Source organism: Nanorana parkeri, unplaced genomic scaffold (genome assembly GCF_000935625.1).
Source record: "Nanorana parkeri isolate BGI_ZX_2015 unplaced genomic scaffold, ASM93562v1 scaffold2123, whole genome shotgun sequence".
In the NCBI taxonomy this organism is placed as follows: domain Eukaryota; kingdom Metazoa; phylum Chordata; class Amphibia; order Anura; family Dicroglossidae; genus Nanorana; species Nanorana parkeri.
The window spans coordinates 155,484-174,114 of NW_017308391.1; the positions used below are offsets into that span (position 1 = coordinate 155,484).

An 18,631-nucleotide genomic window follows, 5' to 3' on the forward strand; every position below is an offset into this window, starting at 1 on the left:
AATGATTATTTCTGGAATCTCTTAGTCTCCCTCTCTGTCCTCGTTCAGAAGATATATACGCAATCTAATCCTGTCAGGCCGCGTTCCTTCTTATAAGTGCCGACCGAGCTCGAAATATTGAAATTGGAATCTTTTGTTTAAGTGAAATAGAAATGACCCCTCACCCGGCTCCCGGCACCATTTGTTCTTATAATCAGAGCGCCGCGCGGTGCACCTGCCGTGTCCTGTACATGGCGACCGTCTGCCAGACACAGCCGGGACGGAGCGCGCCTTCTGTGGGATAATATCCCGTTCAGGAGACGGATGATGTGATGATGGGACCTCCGAGGTGTCATTGTATTTCATTGTCCTGTTGTGGACGCGGGACGTAGTGTGGAGGACGGTGAAGAGCAGGAGAGGGTGACAGGAGACCCAATGTGTTCAAATCAAAGGAAAGAGAATGAATATACATTTTGGGTGAACTGAGCTGAGTTCCCGGGTCTGTACACGCGCTGTGCCCATTATGAGGGGCTCCCACCATCCCTGTGCTGAGTTCCCGGGTCTGTACACCCGCTGTGTCCATTATGAGGAGCTCCCACCATCCCTGTGCTGAGTTCCCGGGTCTGTACACCCGCTGTGTCCATTATGAGGAGCTCCCACCATCCCTGTGCTGAGTTCCCGGGTCTGTACACCCGCTGTGTCCTTGTACAGCAGCACTTAGAGGAGCCAAGCAGTTGTGCTGCAGTGCAAGGAACATGTTAAGAGGAGGAAAGAGCAGAGAGATGAGATCGGTCTGCTTCTTCTGCTTTCACTGTCCAATCATAGGCTGGGGGAGGGACAAGACTGAAGTGTTGCTTAACTGCAGAAGACAAAATACAGGTCTCCTGCCGGGCAGGACTGTGCTGTGTTGCAGAGCTGTGTAAATCTCAGGTAGGTGATGCAGCCACAAGATGTGTATTATTTGTGTATTTGGCTGTTTTTCTGAAGTTCAGCTGTAATATCTTCTGAACTGTATGGAGCACTGTTGATCTTGGGCGGCCCCTCCCTCGGGGGGTTGGGCGCCAGGATTATCCATCACCCATCGCCCTCATTATCTCACAGGGTTGCCTGTCTCTTCTTCCAGGTGCTGGGCTGGATCCGCAATGGGGAGTCCATGCTGAACGCCAGCCTCGTTAACGCCAGTTCGTTGTCGGAGGCGGAGCAGCTGCAGAGAGAACATGAACAGTTCCAGATGGCTATTGAGGTGACTATCCCGGAGGTTCCGGCTGCTGTGGGCAGTGGGGAGGAGTCCGGATCATTCCATGGAGGTTCTCTGAATGGGTTCTGCTCCGGGTGTGATATATTGGGTGTCATTTTGAGAAATTGCCGTTGCCTTTATCCTTCTACCACTGTACTTGCACTGCGGTGTGGGAGGGGGGGGGGAGATGCCAGATGATTACACGGATGGGGGTATTGGGGCATTTGTCTGGTGTTGTAGAAATGGGGCCAGTGTCTGTGAAGCCCCCAGCACATGTTGAGGGGTGTATGGATGGACTGGCATGTGCAGATTGGGGAACCGTTATGATGTAGAAGTTGGTGGACTGAACGCCAGCAGAGCTGCAGAAAATTGGGTTTAATTTTTGGGTCTTTGCCAACTGCATCGGACCTGATCAGGTGCATTAAAAGATGTATTTACTAAGAACTTTGCGATTCAGTACTGATTTCCGGACTCCTCATTCGCAGGCCGGAGTCTCGCAAATTGAAATTGTGCTAAAAAAACTTTACGGTTACCGATCACGCAAGGTAGACTGTATAGCCAGAAGTATGAGGACCCCCCCCACCTCATAACATAGAACATACAAGTGACATTAATAGAGAGAGAGATGCTATATGGCCAGACGTATGTGTGCCCTCCCCCTCCCCATGACATCAGTACCTGAAGAGGGTTTATTTAAAAGGATGCCGTGTATAAAGTGTATGATGAGCTTCCATCTCCAACAGTGATGTGATCCCAACATACATAGTTGACATCTGACCATCTCACCGGCTTTGTCGTCAAAAGTATGTGAACCCCCCTTCCAATAATGGGGTTCAGGGGTCTCCAGTGAAGGGTTCTGGTGATCCTCCATCATACAAAGACATTGGAGACAATTGTGCTCTTCCAGCCTTGTGGTCACAGTTTGGTGAAGACCCTTTTCTGCCCCACCATGACTGTCCCCTGTGTACAAAGCCCGCTCCATAAAGACATGGTGTGACCAGCTTAGTGGAGGAACTCGAGTGTCCTGCACAGAGCCCCGACCTCATCCCTACTGATCACCTCTGGGATGAATTGGGACCCCAATTGTGAGGCGGGTCTTCTTATCCAACATCAGTACCTGGAGAAAGTTTATTTAAAAGGATGCCAGGCATAAACTGTATGATGAGCTTCCATCTCCAACAGTGATGTGAACCCAACATATAGTGATGCCTGACTATTACAGCTACCCATATGCCCAAATAATATGTGGATTTCCTTCCTACTGATGGAGTTCAGGTGTCTCCAGTGAAGGTTCTGGTGATCCTCCATCATACAAAGACATTGTAGACAATTGTGATCTTCCAGCCTTGTGGTCACAGTTATTGTAGACCATTGTGCTCTTCCAGCCTTGTGGTGACAGTTTGGTGAAGACCCTTTTCTGTCCCCCCCCCATGACTGTCCCCTGTGTACACAGCCCGCTCCATACAGACATGGTGTGACCAGCTTAGTGGAGGAACTCGAGTGTCCTGCACAGAGCCCCGACCTCATCCCTACTGATCACCTCTGGGATGAATTGGGACCCCAATTGTGAGGCGGGTCTTCTTATCCAACATCAGTACCTGGAGAAAGTTTATTTAAAAGGATGCCAGGCATAAACTGTATGATGAGCTTCCATCTCCAACAGTGATGTGAACCCAACATATAGTGATGCCTGACTATTACAGCTACCCATATGCCCAAATAATATGTGGATTTCCTTCCTACTGATGGAGTTCAGGTGTCTCCAGTGAAGGTTCTGGTGATCCTCCATCATACAAAGACATTGTAGACAATTGTGATCTTCCAGCCTTGTGGTCACAGTTTGGTGAAGACCCTTTTCTGTTCCCCCCATGACTGTCCCCTGTGTACAAAGCCAGCTCCATAAAGACATGGTGGGACCAGTGTGTTGGAGGAACTCGAGTGTCCTGCACAGAGCCCGGACCTCAACCCTACTGAACATCTTTGGGATTGATTGGAACACAGATTGTCAGCCTGGTCTTCTCATCCAACATCTGTACCTGACCTCACAAATGGGCACAAATTCACACAGACACCCTCCTAAACCTTGTGAAACCCGTCCCAGAGGAGTGGAGGAAGTTATAGGTGCAATGGGGCCAATTCCATATTAATTGCCATAGGGGGGTATACTCCATATTATTGGCCATTGGGGGAGAGGGGCAACTCCATATTAATGGACCTTGGTGGGGCAACTGATCGGGTAACCCGCAGACTTCTGGCCATATAGTATATTATCCGGCTATGTTGTATTCATATGAAGAATCACATTTCTTATGTACTGTAGACACCTGAATTGAGGATCCGTGATGAATAATTAAACATTTTGTGTCCTAGATTCTAAACATCAGTTAAACTTTCCTTTTTTGCACGTGTCAGACGTTCCTCTTAGTGGAGAGACATTTAGAAGCCTCTTTCTAATCTTTTTATGAGCGGTAAAGTGCTTTGTATGCAGTGTAGCCGTGTACTATGATCACACAGGGCAGCGCAGAGGTGAGATGCTTCTTATATGATGTGAGCGTATCTTAGGGCAGCGATGAGATGTATATCGTCCGTCTGTACATTGTTCTCACTCCCTGTATTCTCTCCCCGTCTCTTCCACCCCGCGTTCCTCCTCGCAGTCCCTGTTCAATGCCAGCTCACTGCAGAAAACCCACCAGAGCGCACTGCAGGTCCAGCAGAAGGCCGAGGCCTTGTTACAGGCCGGGCATTACGACGCCGATGCCATCCGGGAGTGTGCCGAGAAGGTGGCCATGCACTGGCAGCAGCTCATGCTGAAGATGGAGGACAGGCTGAAGCTGGTCAATGCCTCGGTGGCATTCTACAAAACTTCAGAGCAGGTCAGGGCTTCCTGCAGATGGCACCGACGTTGCTGCATGCGGCGAGAAGACGCTCGGGCAGTACTGTGCTTGTTTTATTCTGAACTGTCTTGGGCTGCACGGGGCCAGTTTGTGACCTTAAGGTCGTTGGTTGTTCACCTGACATGAGAGCCCCTCAATGGTTTCTAAATGGTTCTATGGCGCCCCAAACCTGCACTTCCCACAATTATTGTACAGCTTGAGGGAGCAGCTATGGAAAGGTTCCATGTAGTTTCATGTGAAAAGCAGATGTGGGAAAACTACAATATGGAATGACCTACCCCAAATAAATGATTATATATGAATCAGTCACAGAAATCCAATAATATATTGATGGTTGAACCTGCCGGTGCAGATAATCTGTGCCCATCAGATGACCAGCGCTCTATGCTCCTAGAGCCACTGATTGAGGAATATTATTGTTTACCTAGGGTACCTCCACCAGAAGAACTTAGTGTTCTTAAGGTGATGTTGAGGCAAATAGATATCAATGATCATCTTTTATTAGTAGTGCCGGTACAGCAGATCGGCTGCTCCTAAAGCAAGGTCAGCCTACTCTCGAGGGACCTTGGGTGAAGATTTTTGGTGTAGAATAAAAGAAGCAACCAAAAGGACCAATTGATGAGGCAGTTGGATGCCAATGGTTATCTTTCATTAGTTGTGCCGGTATAGCAGTTAGGCTCCCCCTAAACCAAGGTCCTCCTGCTCCTGAGGGTCCTTGAGTGAAGACTTGGGGTGTAGAACAAAAAGAGCACCAAAAAAAGGACCAATACAATGAAGCAGTTGGATGCCAATGGTGGTCTTGTATTAGTAGTGCTGCTACGAAGGTCAGGCAGCCCTTAAACCAAGATCACCCTGCTCTTGAGGGACCTTGAAGGTGAAGACTTGAGGTGTAGAACAAAAGGAGCGCCAATCAATGAGGCAGTTGGATGCCAATGATAGTTTTTTATTATAATTTGATAGTCAACATGTTTCAGAGTAACAGACTCCCCCCACTTCAGGACTTGGAGGATAGACCACCTAGAAATAGTATTTAATTCCTCACTCTTACAGAACAAGTAAGCAGGAAGTGTAGTATGAATATCCACATAGGAAATATGTTCTGTACAAGTCTAATTACTACCTGTAGATAGGAGTGTTTGTTTTCAGACAAGTATTACTCAATTATTTACATGGCCCGGCTCTCACTTTCATACACATCCATTGAGCACCTCGGCTTTCTTTCCACGTGTCATGTGACATTCCGGTCTTGGCGCAGGTGTGCAGCGTGCTGGAAAGCCTGGAGCAGGAGTACCGGAGAGATGAAGACTGGTGCCGGGGACACGATAAACTGGGGCCGACATCCGACACGGACCACATAATGCCGTTGATCAGCAAACATCTGGAGCAGAAGGAAGCCTTCCTAAAGGTCCGTACCCTCCGCAGTCCCCTTCCCGATACTTCCTGTTACCGTAATATAATAGAAGGATTTGTGGTTTATTCGCTTCCTCTTCACTGATTGTGTCTTCCGCAGGCGTGCACACTGGCCCGGAGAAATGCAGAGGTCTTCTTAAAGTACATTCACCGCAACAATGTCAGCATGCCTGGTGTGGCACCTCACACGCGGGGCCCCGAGCAACAAGTCAAAGGTAAGCGGGGAGAGTACGCAGATTCAGCAGATCTGAGAAAAAGTGTTCAGGACGCAGCTGTGTAAACCCAAAACTTAACAAAAATGAGACATTTCCCATCGTTAGTGTGATGTGAATGATATATTATACAAGAGCAGTTGTGGATCATTTGTGGGTGGTGGGAGTCCTTGTAGGCCGTGGGAGTCCTTGTAGGCCGTGGGAGTCCTTGTAGGCCGTGGGAGTCCTTGTAGGCCGTGGGAGTCCTTGTAGGCCGTGCGAGTCCTTGTAGGCCGTGGGAGTCCTTGTAGGCCGTGGGAGTCCTTGTAGGCCGTGGGAGTCCTTGTAGGCCGTGGGAGTCCTTGTAGGCCGTGGTAGTCCTTGTAGGCCGTACGAGTTTTTGTAGGCCGTGCGAGTCCTTGTAGGCCGTACGAGTCTTTGTGGGCCTGCGAGTCTTTGTAGGCCCTGCGAGTCTTTGTAGGCCCTGCGAGTCTTTGTAGGCCCTGCGAGTCTTTGTAGGCCCTGCGAGTCCTTGTAGGCCGTGCGAGTCCTTGTAGGCCGTGCGAGTCCTTGTAGGCCGTGCGAGTCTTTGTAGGCCGTGCGAGTCTTTGTAGGCCGTGCGAGTCTTTGTAGGCCCTGCGAGTCTTTGTAGGCCCTGCGAGTCTTTGTAGGCCCAGCGAATACTTGTAGGCCCCGCAAGTCCTTGTAGGACCATCATAGGCCCATGTATTGTCAGGATTGCCATTTCTGCTGCTGATGTCGTCATCTCCTCTGCAGTGGCGGCTTTGTAACTCGCTCGGTTTTGGGTGGAGGTGACTTTGTGAGGCCGCAGAGTATGTGTAAGTGGAGTGCAGCTTATTATTGGATTAGGAGTCGCTAAGCTGCAGAACGGAGCAGATTACTGGTAATGCCGTCAAACACGTTCTCATGCGCTGCCGATCCTCTTTAGGTGAGATAAAGTCAGCGGATTCGCACCGAGCTTGTAAGCTGAAGTCCTCCGGCCCGGCGTATCGTCATATATGTGTGTGTGTGTGTGTATATGGGACTATGTAGTAATCCAGAATGAAGCGACACATAAATGGTGGGCTTGCTGCCAGTGCCCAGGTACTACAAGCCCCAGCATGTCCTTCAGGTTTGTGGTTCGGCCACTTCATAAATCGGGGGTCACCGGTAGAGACGTTTCCAGAACATTCCATTTTATATGAAGTTTTATGTCCCGGAGGAGATTGTTGCGTCTGTGTAACCGACCTCTCGCTTGTCCCGCAGCCATCCTCAGCGAGCTGCTGCAAAGAGAAAACCGCGTCCTGCACTTCTGGACCCTGAAGAAGCGGCGGCTGGACCAGTGCCAGCAGTACGTGGTGTTCGAGAGAAGCGCCAAGCAGGTAGGTGATGGGGAACCGCGGCGTGAGTCTGGCACCAGCTGGGAAAACATTGTGCTATGTACCATCCAATGATTGCCAACTACAATGTGGGGAGCTCAGTCATATTACAGGACAACCCTGATCCCTACAGTGCTCTGCGCTAAAAGACTGATCCATAGTGTGTATGGACACTGACCCAAATTAGTCCATCTCACTTATTAAAGAGGACCTGTCCCCACCATGCTCAGGATATTCACATGCCCTATGACAGCGGTGTCGAACCTATGACACGCGTGCCAGAGTGGGCACGTGGGGCCCCCTCTGCTGGCACGCGAGCCCAGGTCCGCATTACCAAAGGGACGCAGCGATAGCGGACTATTTTACCATTTTCGGCTGCCGCGGAAGAACACGGAGAGCTGCGGCAGCCGAAAATTAAGTATTCAAAGCCTGTATTAATGAATAGAAAGCCTGCCGTGATTGGCTCAGCGGAAGACGGAGGACACAGCGGGGATCGTGGACAAGGTAAGAGACTGTATTCCCGATTGTGGCTCGGGGTTACTGCTTATGGTACTGAAAATTAACCCCGAGCCACACTCGGGAATACCGCCATGGATGTTAGTGGGTGCATTTAAACATTATTTTGGGCTATACTCGTCTTATATGACGAGTATAGCCCAAAACCTATATTTTTTACACAAAAAGTGGGGGGTCGTCTTATACGCCGTCAAATACGGTAATAACTAATAGTAATTTCTGTCCCGGCTGCAGTATTAATCTACCCCAAGGATAATTTATTATTGCTGCGGGTAAGGGGGTGATTATTATTGCTGCATTGGGTGTTTTTTTTTTTAATTAACTCCTGCCTAAAAACAATTCTCCCCCAGGCAGCGATAATAATTGCCCCCCTTCCCCGCAGCAATAATACATTATTATTGCTGCGGGGAAGACTAGGTTTCTAGTTATGCCTGTGCTGTGTAGTGCTGACTTTCATTATAATGTATTGCTGGGACTTGTAGTCCCGCATAGCTGGTGGTATTCTGCATTGCTGTATGATAATTATACAGCAATGCAGAATAGCCCCACAGAGAGCCCATATAAACCACCTGAAAGCCCTTATAGACCACCCGAGAGCCACACTGCCCCCCTGAGAGCCCGCACAGCCCCCCAGAGAGCCCAAACAGACCACCTGAGAGCCCACCTGAAAACCCTTATAGCCCCCCCAGAGAGCCGCACAGCCCCCCAGAGAGCCACACAGCCCCACAGAGAGCCCATACATACAACCAGAGGGACAACAGAGCCCACCCAAAAGCCATAATAGACCGTCTGAAAGCTGCACAGCTCCCCTGAGAGCCTGTACAGACCACCAGAAACCCCACAGAGCCCACTTGAGAGCCGCACAGCCCCCTGAGAACCCGTACAGACCACCTCAGAACTGCAGAGCCCCCCTGAGAGTATTCAGGTCTAATTGAAGGGTTGGCACTTGGAGATAAATAAGTTGGTTTAGTGATCCAGTTTGGGCACTACGGCTCAAAAAGGTTCGCCATCACTGCCCTATGAGATGGTTCCCTCGCTGTTGATTGGATCAGTCTAATCCCTACAGTCTGAACCAACGTCTTCAGTGCTGTGGTCTGATCTCTATTGGTTAAGTACATCTCTCATTAGACTGCCCCCTATAATGATATTCAGAACCTGCAGCTCCCTACAATGAGGACTGACTGCTTCAGTATTAAGTATCCCAGATGGCCCACTGAAGTTCCTATTGTAGAAGAAGTTATTAGCATCGTGCTCTCTATAATACATACGTAAGAGTCCAATGCCCGATCCCTGCCACCCTCTCTATACTATAGGATGGCACTATGTCCCCTGTCCTCTGTATAATACATACGTATGAGCCCAATGCCCGATCCCTGCCACCCTCTCTATACTATAGGATGGCACTATGTCCCCTGTCCTCTGTATAATACATACGTATGAGCCCAATGCCCGATCCCTGCCACCCTCTCTATACTATAGGATGGCACTATGTCCCCTGTCCTCTGTATAATACATACGTATGAGCCCAATGCCCGATCCCTGCCACCCTCTCTATACTATAGGATGGCACTATGTCCCCTGTCCTCTGTATAATACATACGTATGAGCCCAATGCCCGATCCCTGCCACCCTCTCTATACTATAGGATGGCACTATGTCCCCTGTCCTCTGTATAATACATACGTATGAGCCCAATGCCCGATCCCTGCCACCCTCTCTATACTATAGGATGGCACTATGTCCCCTGTCCTCTGTATAATACATACGTATGAGCCCAATGCCCGATCCCTGCCACCCTCTCTATACTATAGGATGGCACTATGTCCCCTGTCCTCTGTATAATACATACGTATGAGCCCAATGCCCGATCCCTGCCACCCTCTCTATACTATAGGATGGCACTATGTCCCCTGTCCTCTGTATAATACATACGTATGAGCCCAATGCCCGATCCCTGCCACCCTCTCTATACTATAGGATGGCACTATGTCCCCTGTCCTCTGTATAATACATACGTATGAGCCCAATGCCCGATCCCTGCCACCCTCTCTATACTATAGGATGGCACTATGTCCCCTGTCCTCTGTATAATACATACGTATGAGCCCAATGCCCGATCCCTGCCACCCTCTCTATACTATAGGATGGCACTATGTCCCCTGTCCTCTGTATAATACATACGTATGAGCCCAATGCCCGATCCCTGCCACCCTCTCTATACTATAGGATGGCACTATGTCCCCTGTCCTCTGTATAATACATACGTATGAGCCCAATGCCCGATCCCTGCCACCCTCTCTATACTATAGGATGGCACTATGTCCCCTGTCCTCTGTATAATACATACGTATGAGCCCAATGCCCGATCCCTGCCACCCTCTCTATACTATAGGATGGCACTATGTCCCCTGTCCTCTGTATAATACATACGTATGAGCCCAATGCCCGATCCCTGCCACCCTCTCTATACTATAGGATGGCACTATGTCCCCTGTCCTCTGTATAATACATACGTATGAGCCCAATGCCCGATCCCTGCCACCCTCTCTATACTATAGGATGGCACTATGTCCCCTGTCCTCTGTATAATACATACGTATGAGCCCAATGCCCGATCCCTGCCACCCTCTCTATACTATAGGATGGCACTATGTCCCCTGTCCTCTGTATAATACATACGTATGAGCCCAATGCCCGATCCCTGCCACCCTCTCTATACTATAGGATGGCACTATGTCCCCTGTCCTCTGTATAATACATACGTATGAGCCCAATGCCCGATCCCTGCCACCCTCTCTATACTATAGGATGGCACTATGTCCCCTGTCCTCTGTATAATACATACGTATGAGCCCAATGCCCGATCCCTGCCACCCTCTCTATACTATAGGATGGCACTATGTCCCCTGTCCTCTGTATAATACATACGTATGAGCCCAATGCCCGATCCCTGCCACCCTCTCTATACTATAGGATGGCACTATGTCCCCTGTCCTCTGTATAATACATACGTATGAGCCCAATGCCCGATCCCTGCCACCCTCTCTATACTATAGGATGGCACTATGTCCCCTGTCCTCTGTATAATACATACGTATGAGCCCAATGCCCGATCCCTGCCACCCTCTCTATACTATAGGATGGCACTATGTCCCCTGTCCTCTGTATAATACATACGTATGAGCCCAATGCCCGATCCCTGCCACCCTCTCTATACTATAGGATGGCACTATGTCCCCTGTCCTCTGTATAATACATACGTATGAGCCCAATGCCCGATCCCTGCCACCCTCTCTATACTATAGGATGGCACTATGTCCCCTGTCCTCTGTATAATACATACGTATGAGCCCAATGCCCGATCCCTGCCACCCTCTCTATACTATAGGATGGCACTATGTCCCCTGTCCTCTGTATAATACATACGTATGAGCCCAATGCCCGATCCCTGCCACCCTCTCTATACTATAGGATGGCACTATGTCCCCTTATCTTCTAGCTGTGCGGTAGTATTGGACTGATGGAGTATTTGGATTAATTTTTAGAAATATTAAATTCTCTAACCTGTGATGGAGGCGCGGTGTAAATCTGCTTCTCATGTTTATTGAACAATGTCAGATCCAGCCGTCATGTTCCGGGGGAAGGCCCTTACCCTTCTTCAGGGCTTATATACTGACTTGGGAGTTGATGAAGGTGAAGTTTGCTGTATAGTGTAGAATGGGGCTGAGTGTCAGCGTAACCTAACTAAGGTGAAGGAAGCTGATCCTGTCGGTCGCCTTCACCTTGGTCGGGTTACACTTACACCCCAATCTCGGCTACACTGCAAAGTCAGCCTGGACAAACTCCCAGATAAGGCCGGAAAGGAAAGAGAGACCCATCTCCCAAAACACTCTTGTTCAATAAATAGAACATTTCCAAGTGATCCCAACTTGATGTTTTGATGAGCGATTCCTCAATACGAAGCACAGCAGGGCCGGGATTGGGTCTACACACATCATACATGCACAATGGGTTCACCTCCTTCTCCCCCATCTTTTGGATTTACATCACAACCAATTCTCATGCCTGCTGGTCCAATGCTACCACACATCTACAGAACAAAGGGTCAGCCTGACTCACGTCTGAGCCTGTGTGCTCTTCCCCCCCGCGCTGTCTATTCCTGTATTGCAGTCCTGGTCCCTTCTGACCCTGTACGGTGCTCTGAGCCATGACTTGTATAGACATTTTATAATATAGGACTGACCCCCTAGGATTTATCACGGTGCTGACCCCCTGGGATTTATCACGGTGCTGACCCCCTAGGATTTATCACGGTGCTGACCCCCTAGAATTTATCACGGTGCTGACCCCCTGGGATTTATCACGGTGCTCCGCATTGTGCCCCTGGTTGGATTTGTCTGATGACAGGTACTGACGCTCCAGTCTGTGCAGTATGAATGGGATGCAGGGATGTGAGCGCCATCTGCTGTACATAGGTGGCATCACACCTGCATCTTGCGCTGTATTCTGTATACAATGTTCATGCCGCATAGGAGAGGATACATGGTGGGTTACATTGTATCGTGTGCACCCTAACCCTAATCTCATTAGCCGTCACACAAAGCGGATGAGATTTCAGGAAGCTGACCCGTGGCTGGGCTTGTATGATTGCGGCTTCAGCTCCGTCTTCCTGTCCTCTCTTTTCTTACGTCAACAATCTGTGAAACAAGCGGCTCATTACGGGCTGATCGCTCCCTCTTGTCACAGGAGAAGCGGGTGCAGCTGTGCCGTGTGTGTCACATGACACCGGTGACCGGCGCACATTCTAAAACCTCCACCAAATCTTTCTTGAAGCGGAACTTCGGGCCATGCAGCAAATATACGATTGTATGTTCCCAAATATTGTCATTCTTTTTGGCCACTCTGGGAGTTTATGGTCCTTGGCCGCACTATAGAGGGTGACAACATGATTCAGAGCTGAAGCAATCAGCTCCTCCTTCCCCACCTGAAATGGTTTGTATGTTGGTTGTTATAACAGAGAGTGACGTATAGGAATGTGTATGTGAGGAGGCAAGAAGGTCTCCCACTAGGCAAACTTCCTTCTCAGTTGCCCTCCAAGTGTTCCTCCTCTAGAGATATTGTGTGTTTAGTCCTTTGCTAGGGATGTTGCGGTTTGGTTCTCCTTCAGCAACATTTGGGGTTTGTGACTATCCGTAGCTCAGTCTCCTTCTAGCAATGTTGTGGTTTGGTTCTCTATACTGGGCGGGTCAGTCCACCTCTAGGGATAATGAGGTTTGGTTCCCCTCTAGCAATGTTGGTAACTCAGCCCCTCTCTATCGACACTGTGGTCCATTTCTCCTCTAGCAGCATCGGCATTTGGTTCTCCTCAAGCAATATTAGGGATTCAGTCCTCCTCTAGAGATATTGTAGTTCTGATCTCCTCCCTCGGTGTTGGTGGTTTGGTCCTCCTCTAGAGATATTGTAGTTCTGATCTCCTCCCTCAGTATTGGTGGTATGGTCATCCTCTAGGGATATTGTAGTTCTGATCTCCTCCCTCAGTATTGGTGGTATGGTCCTCCTCTAGAGATATTGTGGTTCTGATCTCCTCCCCCAATGTTGGTGGTTTGGTCCTCTTCTAGGGATATTGTAGTTCTGATCTCCTCCCTCAGTATTGGTGGTATGGTCATCCTCTAGAGATATTGTGGTTCTGATCTCCTTCCCCAATGTTGGTGGTTTGGTCCTCCTCTAGGGATATTGGAGTTCTGATCTCCTCCCTCAGTATTGATGGTATGGTCATCCTCTAGAGATATTGTGGTTCTGATCTCCTCCCTAATGTTGGTGGTTTGGTCCTCCTCTAGAGATATTGTAGTTCTCATCTCCTCCCTCAGTATTGGTGGTATGGTCATCCTCTAGGGATATTGTAGTTCTGATCTCCTCCCTCAGTGTTGGTGGTTTGGTCCTCCTCTAGGGATATTGGAGTTCTGATCTCCTCCCTCAGTATTGATGGTATGGTCATCCTCTAGAGATATTGTGGTTCTGATCTCCTCCCTCAGTATTGATGGTATGGTCATCCTCTAGAGATATTGTGGTTCTGATCTCCTCCCTCAGTATTGATGGTATGGTCATCCTCTAGAGATATTGTGGTTCTGATCTCCTCCCTCAGTATTGATGGTATGGTCATCCTCTAGAGATATTGTGGTTCTGATCTCCTCCCTCAGTATTGATGGTATGGTCATCCTCTAGAGATATTGTGGTTCTGATCTCCTCCCTCAGTATTGATGGTATGGTCATCCTCTAGAGATATTGTGGTTCTGATCTCCTCCCTCAGTATTGATGGTATGGTCATCCTCTAGAGATATTGTGGTTCTGATCTCCTCCCTCAGTATTGATGGTATGGTCATCCTCTAGAGATATTGTGGTTCTGATCTCCTCCCTCAGTATTGATGGTATGGTCATCCTCTAGAGATATTGTGGTTCTGATCTCCTCCCTCAGTATTGATGGTATGGTCATCCTCTAGAGATATTGTGGTTCTGATCTCCTCCCTCAGTATTGATGGTATGGTCATCCTCTAGAGATATTGTGGTTCTGATCTCCTCCCTCAGTATTGATGGTATGGTCATCCTCTAGAGATATTGTGGTTCTGATCTCCTCCCTCAGTATTGATGGTATGGTCATCCTCTAGAGATATTGTGGTTCTGATCTCCTCCCTCAGTATTGATGGTATGGTCATCCTCTAGAGATATTGTGGTTCTGATCTCCTCCCTCAGTATTGATGGTATGGTCATCCTCTAGAGATATTGTGGTTCTGATCTCCTCCCCAATGTTGGTGGTTTGGTCCTCCTCTAGAGATATTGTAGTTCTCATCTCCTCCCTCAGTATTGGTGGTATGGTCATCCTCTAGGGATATTGTAGTTCTGATCTCCTCCCTCAGTGTTGGTGGTTTGGTCCTCCTCTAGGGATATTGTAGTTCTGTTCTCCCTCAGTGTTGGTGGTTTGGTCCTCCTCTAGAGATATTGTGGTTCTGATCTCCTCCCTCAGTATTGATGGTATGGTCCTCCTCTAGGGACATTGTAGTTCTGTTCTCCTCCCTCAGTATTGATGGTTTGGTCCTCCTCTAGGGATATTGTAGTTCTGATCTCCTCCCTCAGTATTGGTGGTATGGTCATCCTCTAGAGATATTGTGGTTCTGATCTCCTCCCCCAATGTTGGTGGTTTGGTCCTCCTCTAGAGATATTGTGGTTCTGATCTCCTCCCTCAGTGTTGGTGGTTTGGTCCTTCTCTAGAGATATTGTAGTTCTGTTCTCCTCCCTCAGTGTTGGTGGTTTGGTCCTCCTCTAGAGATATTGTGGTTCTGATCTCCTCCCTCAGTATTGATGGTATGGTCCTCCTCTAGGGACATTGTAGTTCTGTTCTCCTCCCTCAGTATTGATGGTTTGGTCCTCCTCTAGAGATATTATGTTCTTTTCTCCTCCCCCAGTGTTGGTGGTATGGTCCTCCTCTAGGGATCTTGTGGCTCTGTTCTCCTCCCTCAATACATGTGATTTGGTTCTCTTCTAGTATGAATCGTAGTTCAATCCTTTATAGATTCCTTAATAAAGTACCCCACTGACTGTATTCTTCCCCCTGCAGGCTCTGGACTGGATTCAGGAGATGGGGGAGCATTTCCTCTCTACGCACACATCTACCGGAGAGAGTCTGGACCAAACGCAGAGTCTACTGAAGGAATATGAAGATTTCCGTATGCCTGCCAAGGTAACACCGCGATAATAGAGGACAGACCATCTCCTTCCAGTCATCTACCCGAGATTTCTCATTATCCTTCCCAGTCTCCAGAATGTTTAATTAATGCCACAAGTCCGGACCTGATGCCAAAGACAAATTGGGTCAAATTCCTCCCTCGGAGTGTAATAATTCCTCATGTCCCCCGGCACGCTGAATCATTCCGCATCGTGTTGTGTTCACAAGTCGGGTTCTATGTTTCCTGTCACTTTACACCCAGAAGACGCTTGTATCTCGCGCTCTCTACCTGTTGGCGGGCCGCACACGTCCTCCATGCTGACCCCTCCGGCCATCTCTGCTCTGCGGATCTCCCCGTAGCCTCTGATAATGATTTCTGGCAATGTCATACACAGCCGAGGTCCCGGAGTCACGAGCAGCCGGCGGTTTAAACGTATTTGTCATTCCCGTCCTCTCTAGAGAGTCTCGGAGAATATTGCTGAGGTCATTGTGACCTTCTCCGAGGCTCCCAGACACGGGGGCGGGCGGCTATGGCGGTGCGCCAGGGAGCACCAGACCCCCGAGCACATCAGACCCCCGAGCACATCAGACCCCCGAGCACATCAGACCCCCGAGCACATCAGGGCAGCCGGCATTGATAATGATTGTTATATTTTGTTTCCACCCCCTGACAGCAAACCAAGGAGAAGGTCCGCCTCCTGATCCAGCTGGCGGACAGCTTTGTGGAGAAGGGTCACGTCCACGCCACCGAGCTGAAGAAATGGGTCACCACTGTGAACAAGCATTACCGCGAGTTCTCCCTGCGGATGGGGAAATACCAGTGCTCGCTGCAGAGGGCGCTGGGCATCAGCACTGAGGTATTGGACGCAGCGCCGCGCAGACCGCCGGGGAAGATCGAGCTCCTCCGCTGCGCAATCCTCCTATATATAGCCGTGTGACCTCCGAGCACTCGGCAATGGCGGTTCCACATTAAAGGATTACTGCGCGGGCCGGATTAGGCCGAGTAGCTTCCGCCGCCCGTCCATCATATATCCGATCCGGTTATCGCCGGAGCCGCTACCGGGAGAAATTCAATGTAAATGCAGACCTTAAAGGACGACTCCGGGCAAATAAAATCTTAACCCATCGCAGTGAGTCTTCCCCCGGTACTCGCCGATACCAAGTACCGGAAGTCCCATTCAGGAAGCCAGGGGGCGTGTAAAGACTCGTCCCCATGCTTCTCGTCACTAGGTGATGAGAAAGCATGGTAGACGGTTTTTCTGGCCAATCAGAAAGCAGGGCGCCACATCATTACACGGCGCCTGGCTTCCTGATCGGTAGAAAGCTGGCCAATCAGGAAGCCGGGCAGCGTGTAATGATGCGCTGCCCTTCTTCCTGATACCAGAAGTATGGGGCATGCATCGGAGCATTTGGGCGACTACGAGTACTTACCCAAATACTCGGCACTGATGCTAGTATCGGCGCATCCCTATATATAAATATAACAATGACAGGAACCCAGAGATAAATATTCAGTGGCACACAATAAATACTCCCCTAGGGGGCTGATTTCCATCTCTGCTCCTCAGCGCCCTCTAGTGGGGTTATAACTTTGTAACTTCAGAAACACAATAACAGAAATCTATTAATACCTGGAAATGATGAGATGAAAGAGATACAATCATCTAATAATAATAATACGAAACGTTATCTATAAAATAAGAGCAGCTACAGTATCCATCCGATGAAATGATGACCGGCGATCATATACATCGGAGGAGCCGCCGAGCTGAGAGCAACATCAGTGTAACAAACCATTCCACAGCCAATATTATACAATGTAACAAAGACGACTCATCCATGTATCATAGTATCCATAGGGATCGGTTGTGAAATAGTCTCATGGATGGGATTCTATGGAGGATAATCTTCGGGGCTTGTTCACACCGAGAGCGGAGCATTCCGGAGCGGTAGCGGTAGAGCAAGCCCTATCTTTTGCAGTGGCAGGCAAAGTTTTGCCACCCGTCCGATCGCACTGCGGGCGGGGGGCGTGGAAGCGGTGCCATTGAATTCAATGTACCGCCACGTCCCAGAACGCAGGGGGTAGTTTCGGGAGCGATCGCGGTGCGTTCTAGCAGCTACCGCTCTGGAACGCACAGCTTTCGGCGGGAACAAGGCCTCACGGCTGAAATCAGCTCAGTGACGGAATTTTATCACCGTTTAGGTCCCGACAAATTGACTGAAGGCGGCCATGACGCGGCGGGCTGAGCGAAAAAAAATCTTAGACTCCCCCCTCCATGATAATGAATCTCCGGCTTCTGTCAGAAGATTTGCGCAATGGCCGCAGCTGATGAAACGGGAAATTTCGGCACTTTGGGGGGTAAAAATAAACTTTCGCTCAGATATTCAGTTAATAGACAAAGAGGAGGAGTCAGCGTCATCGGACAGATGGGTCATGTATAGTCCCCGTCTGATGTTTGCTCGTCCATGACTGAGCGAGTGACAATCGACAAATGACCTATGGGGAATGACCAGCTAGATTCTGATTGGTTGCTGCCCCATCACTGACAGTGCGTGCTCTCATTCGCGCTCGCCGTTGTGCTCAGGAGCTTTGATATGTTCTGTATTCTAGAAATAGCCGCCATTGTGCGATGTGATGATGATGAAACGCTGCCGCCATGACGTTCTGTATCAATCCCTCTTCCAGGACAACAAAGATCTGGAACTGGACATTGTGCCGGCCATCTTGACCGACCCGGAAGTAAAACTGCGAGACGCCAGCCATGAGATCAACGAGGAGAAGAGGAAGTCTGCGCGGAAAAAAGAGTGAGTGCGCCGGAGTCCGAAATCTCCTATATTTTGAAGTTTTATGGTTCCCCCTCCCCCCATCTGCATGATGATTAAAGGAGAACTATGGGGTCAGGGCTTTTCCCCATAGTTCTCCTTAGGGTAACGGGAGGACACAAACTAGCGTCCTCCCGTCACCCTAGGCTCAGTATATAGAGAGCTACAGCTCGCGGTATACTGAGACGCCGCAGCCGGAGCGGATCCCGACAATTGTGCATGGATCCGCCCAGCTGCGTGAGTGACAGCTGGCTCCGCCTATCTAGAGGGAGAGCCAGCTGTACCCGCCCCCTGCCCCGTCCGTTCCGCCAGTCAACGCTGGAGGAGCGGGGAGGGGGGAATCCAGCCCCTCCCCTGTCACGGCAGAGAGCCGTGACAAGATCGAGAAGTGAGCGAACGCCGGTATGTGTTCTCTCACCTCCCGATCTACTGAGCCGACCTGTGACAGTCTCATTGTCACAGGTTGGCTAGAACTATGAGGTGAG

The 18,631-nt window shown here is 49.5% G+C and overlaps 1 protein-coding gene across 1 annotated transcript in view; it reads left to right on the top strand.

Moving 5' to 3' along the window:
• LOC108800761 (kalirin-like) overlaps nucleotides 1-18,631 on the top strand; it is a 168,658-nt gene that overhangs the window by 132,466 nt on the left and 17,561 nt on the right. Inside the window, exons 19-26 of the mRNA XM_018572755.1 lie at nucleotides 1,103-1,222; nucleotides 3,871-4,089; nucleotides 5,366-5,515; nucleotides 5,621-5,735; nucleotides 6,978-7,093; nucleotides 15,216-15,338; nucleotides 15,998-16,180; nucleotides 18,010-18,128. Of these exons, the coding sequence (XP_018428257.1) occupies nucleotides 1,103-1,222; nucleotides 3,871-4,089; nucleotides 5,366-5,515; nucleotides 5,621-5,735; nucleotides 6,978-7,093; nucleotides 15,216-15,338; nucleotides 15,998-16,180; nucleotides 18,010-18,128 (1,145 nt within the window). The remainder of the gene's footprint in view (nucleotides 1-1,102; nucleotides 1,223-3,870; nucleotides 4,090-5,365; nucleotides 5,516-5,620; nucleotides 5,736-6,977; nucleotides 7,094-15,215; nucleotides 15,339-15,997; nucleotides 16,181-18,009; nucleotides 18,129-18,631) is intronic.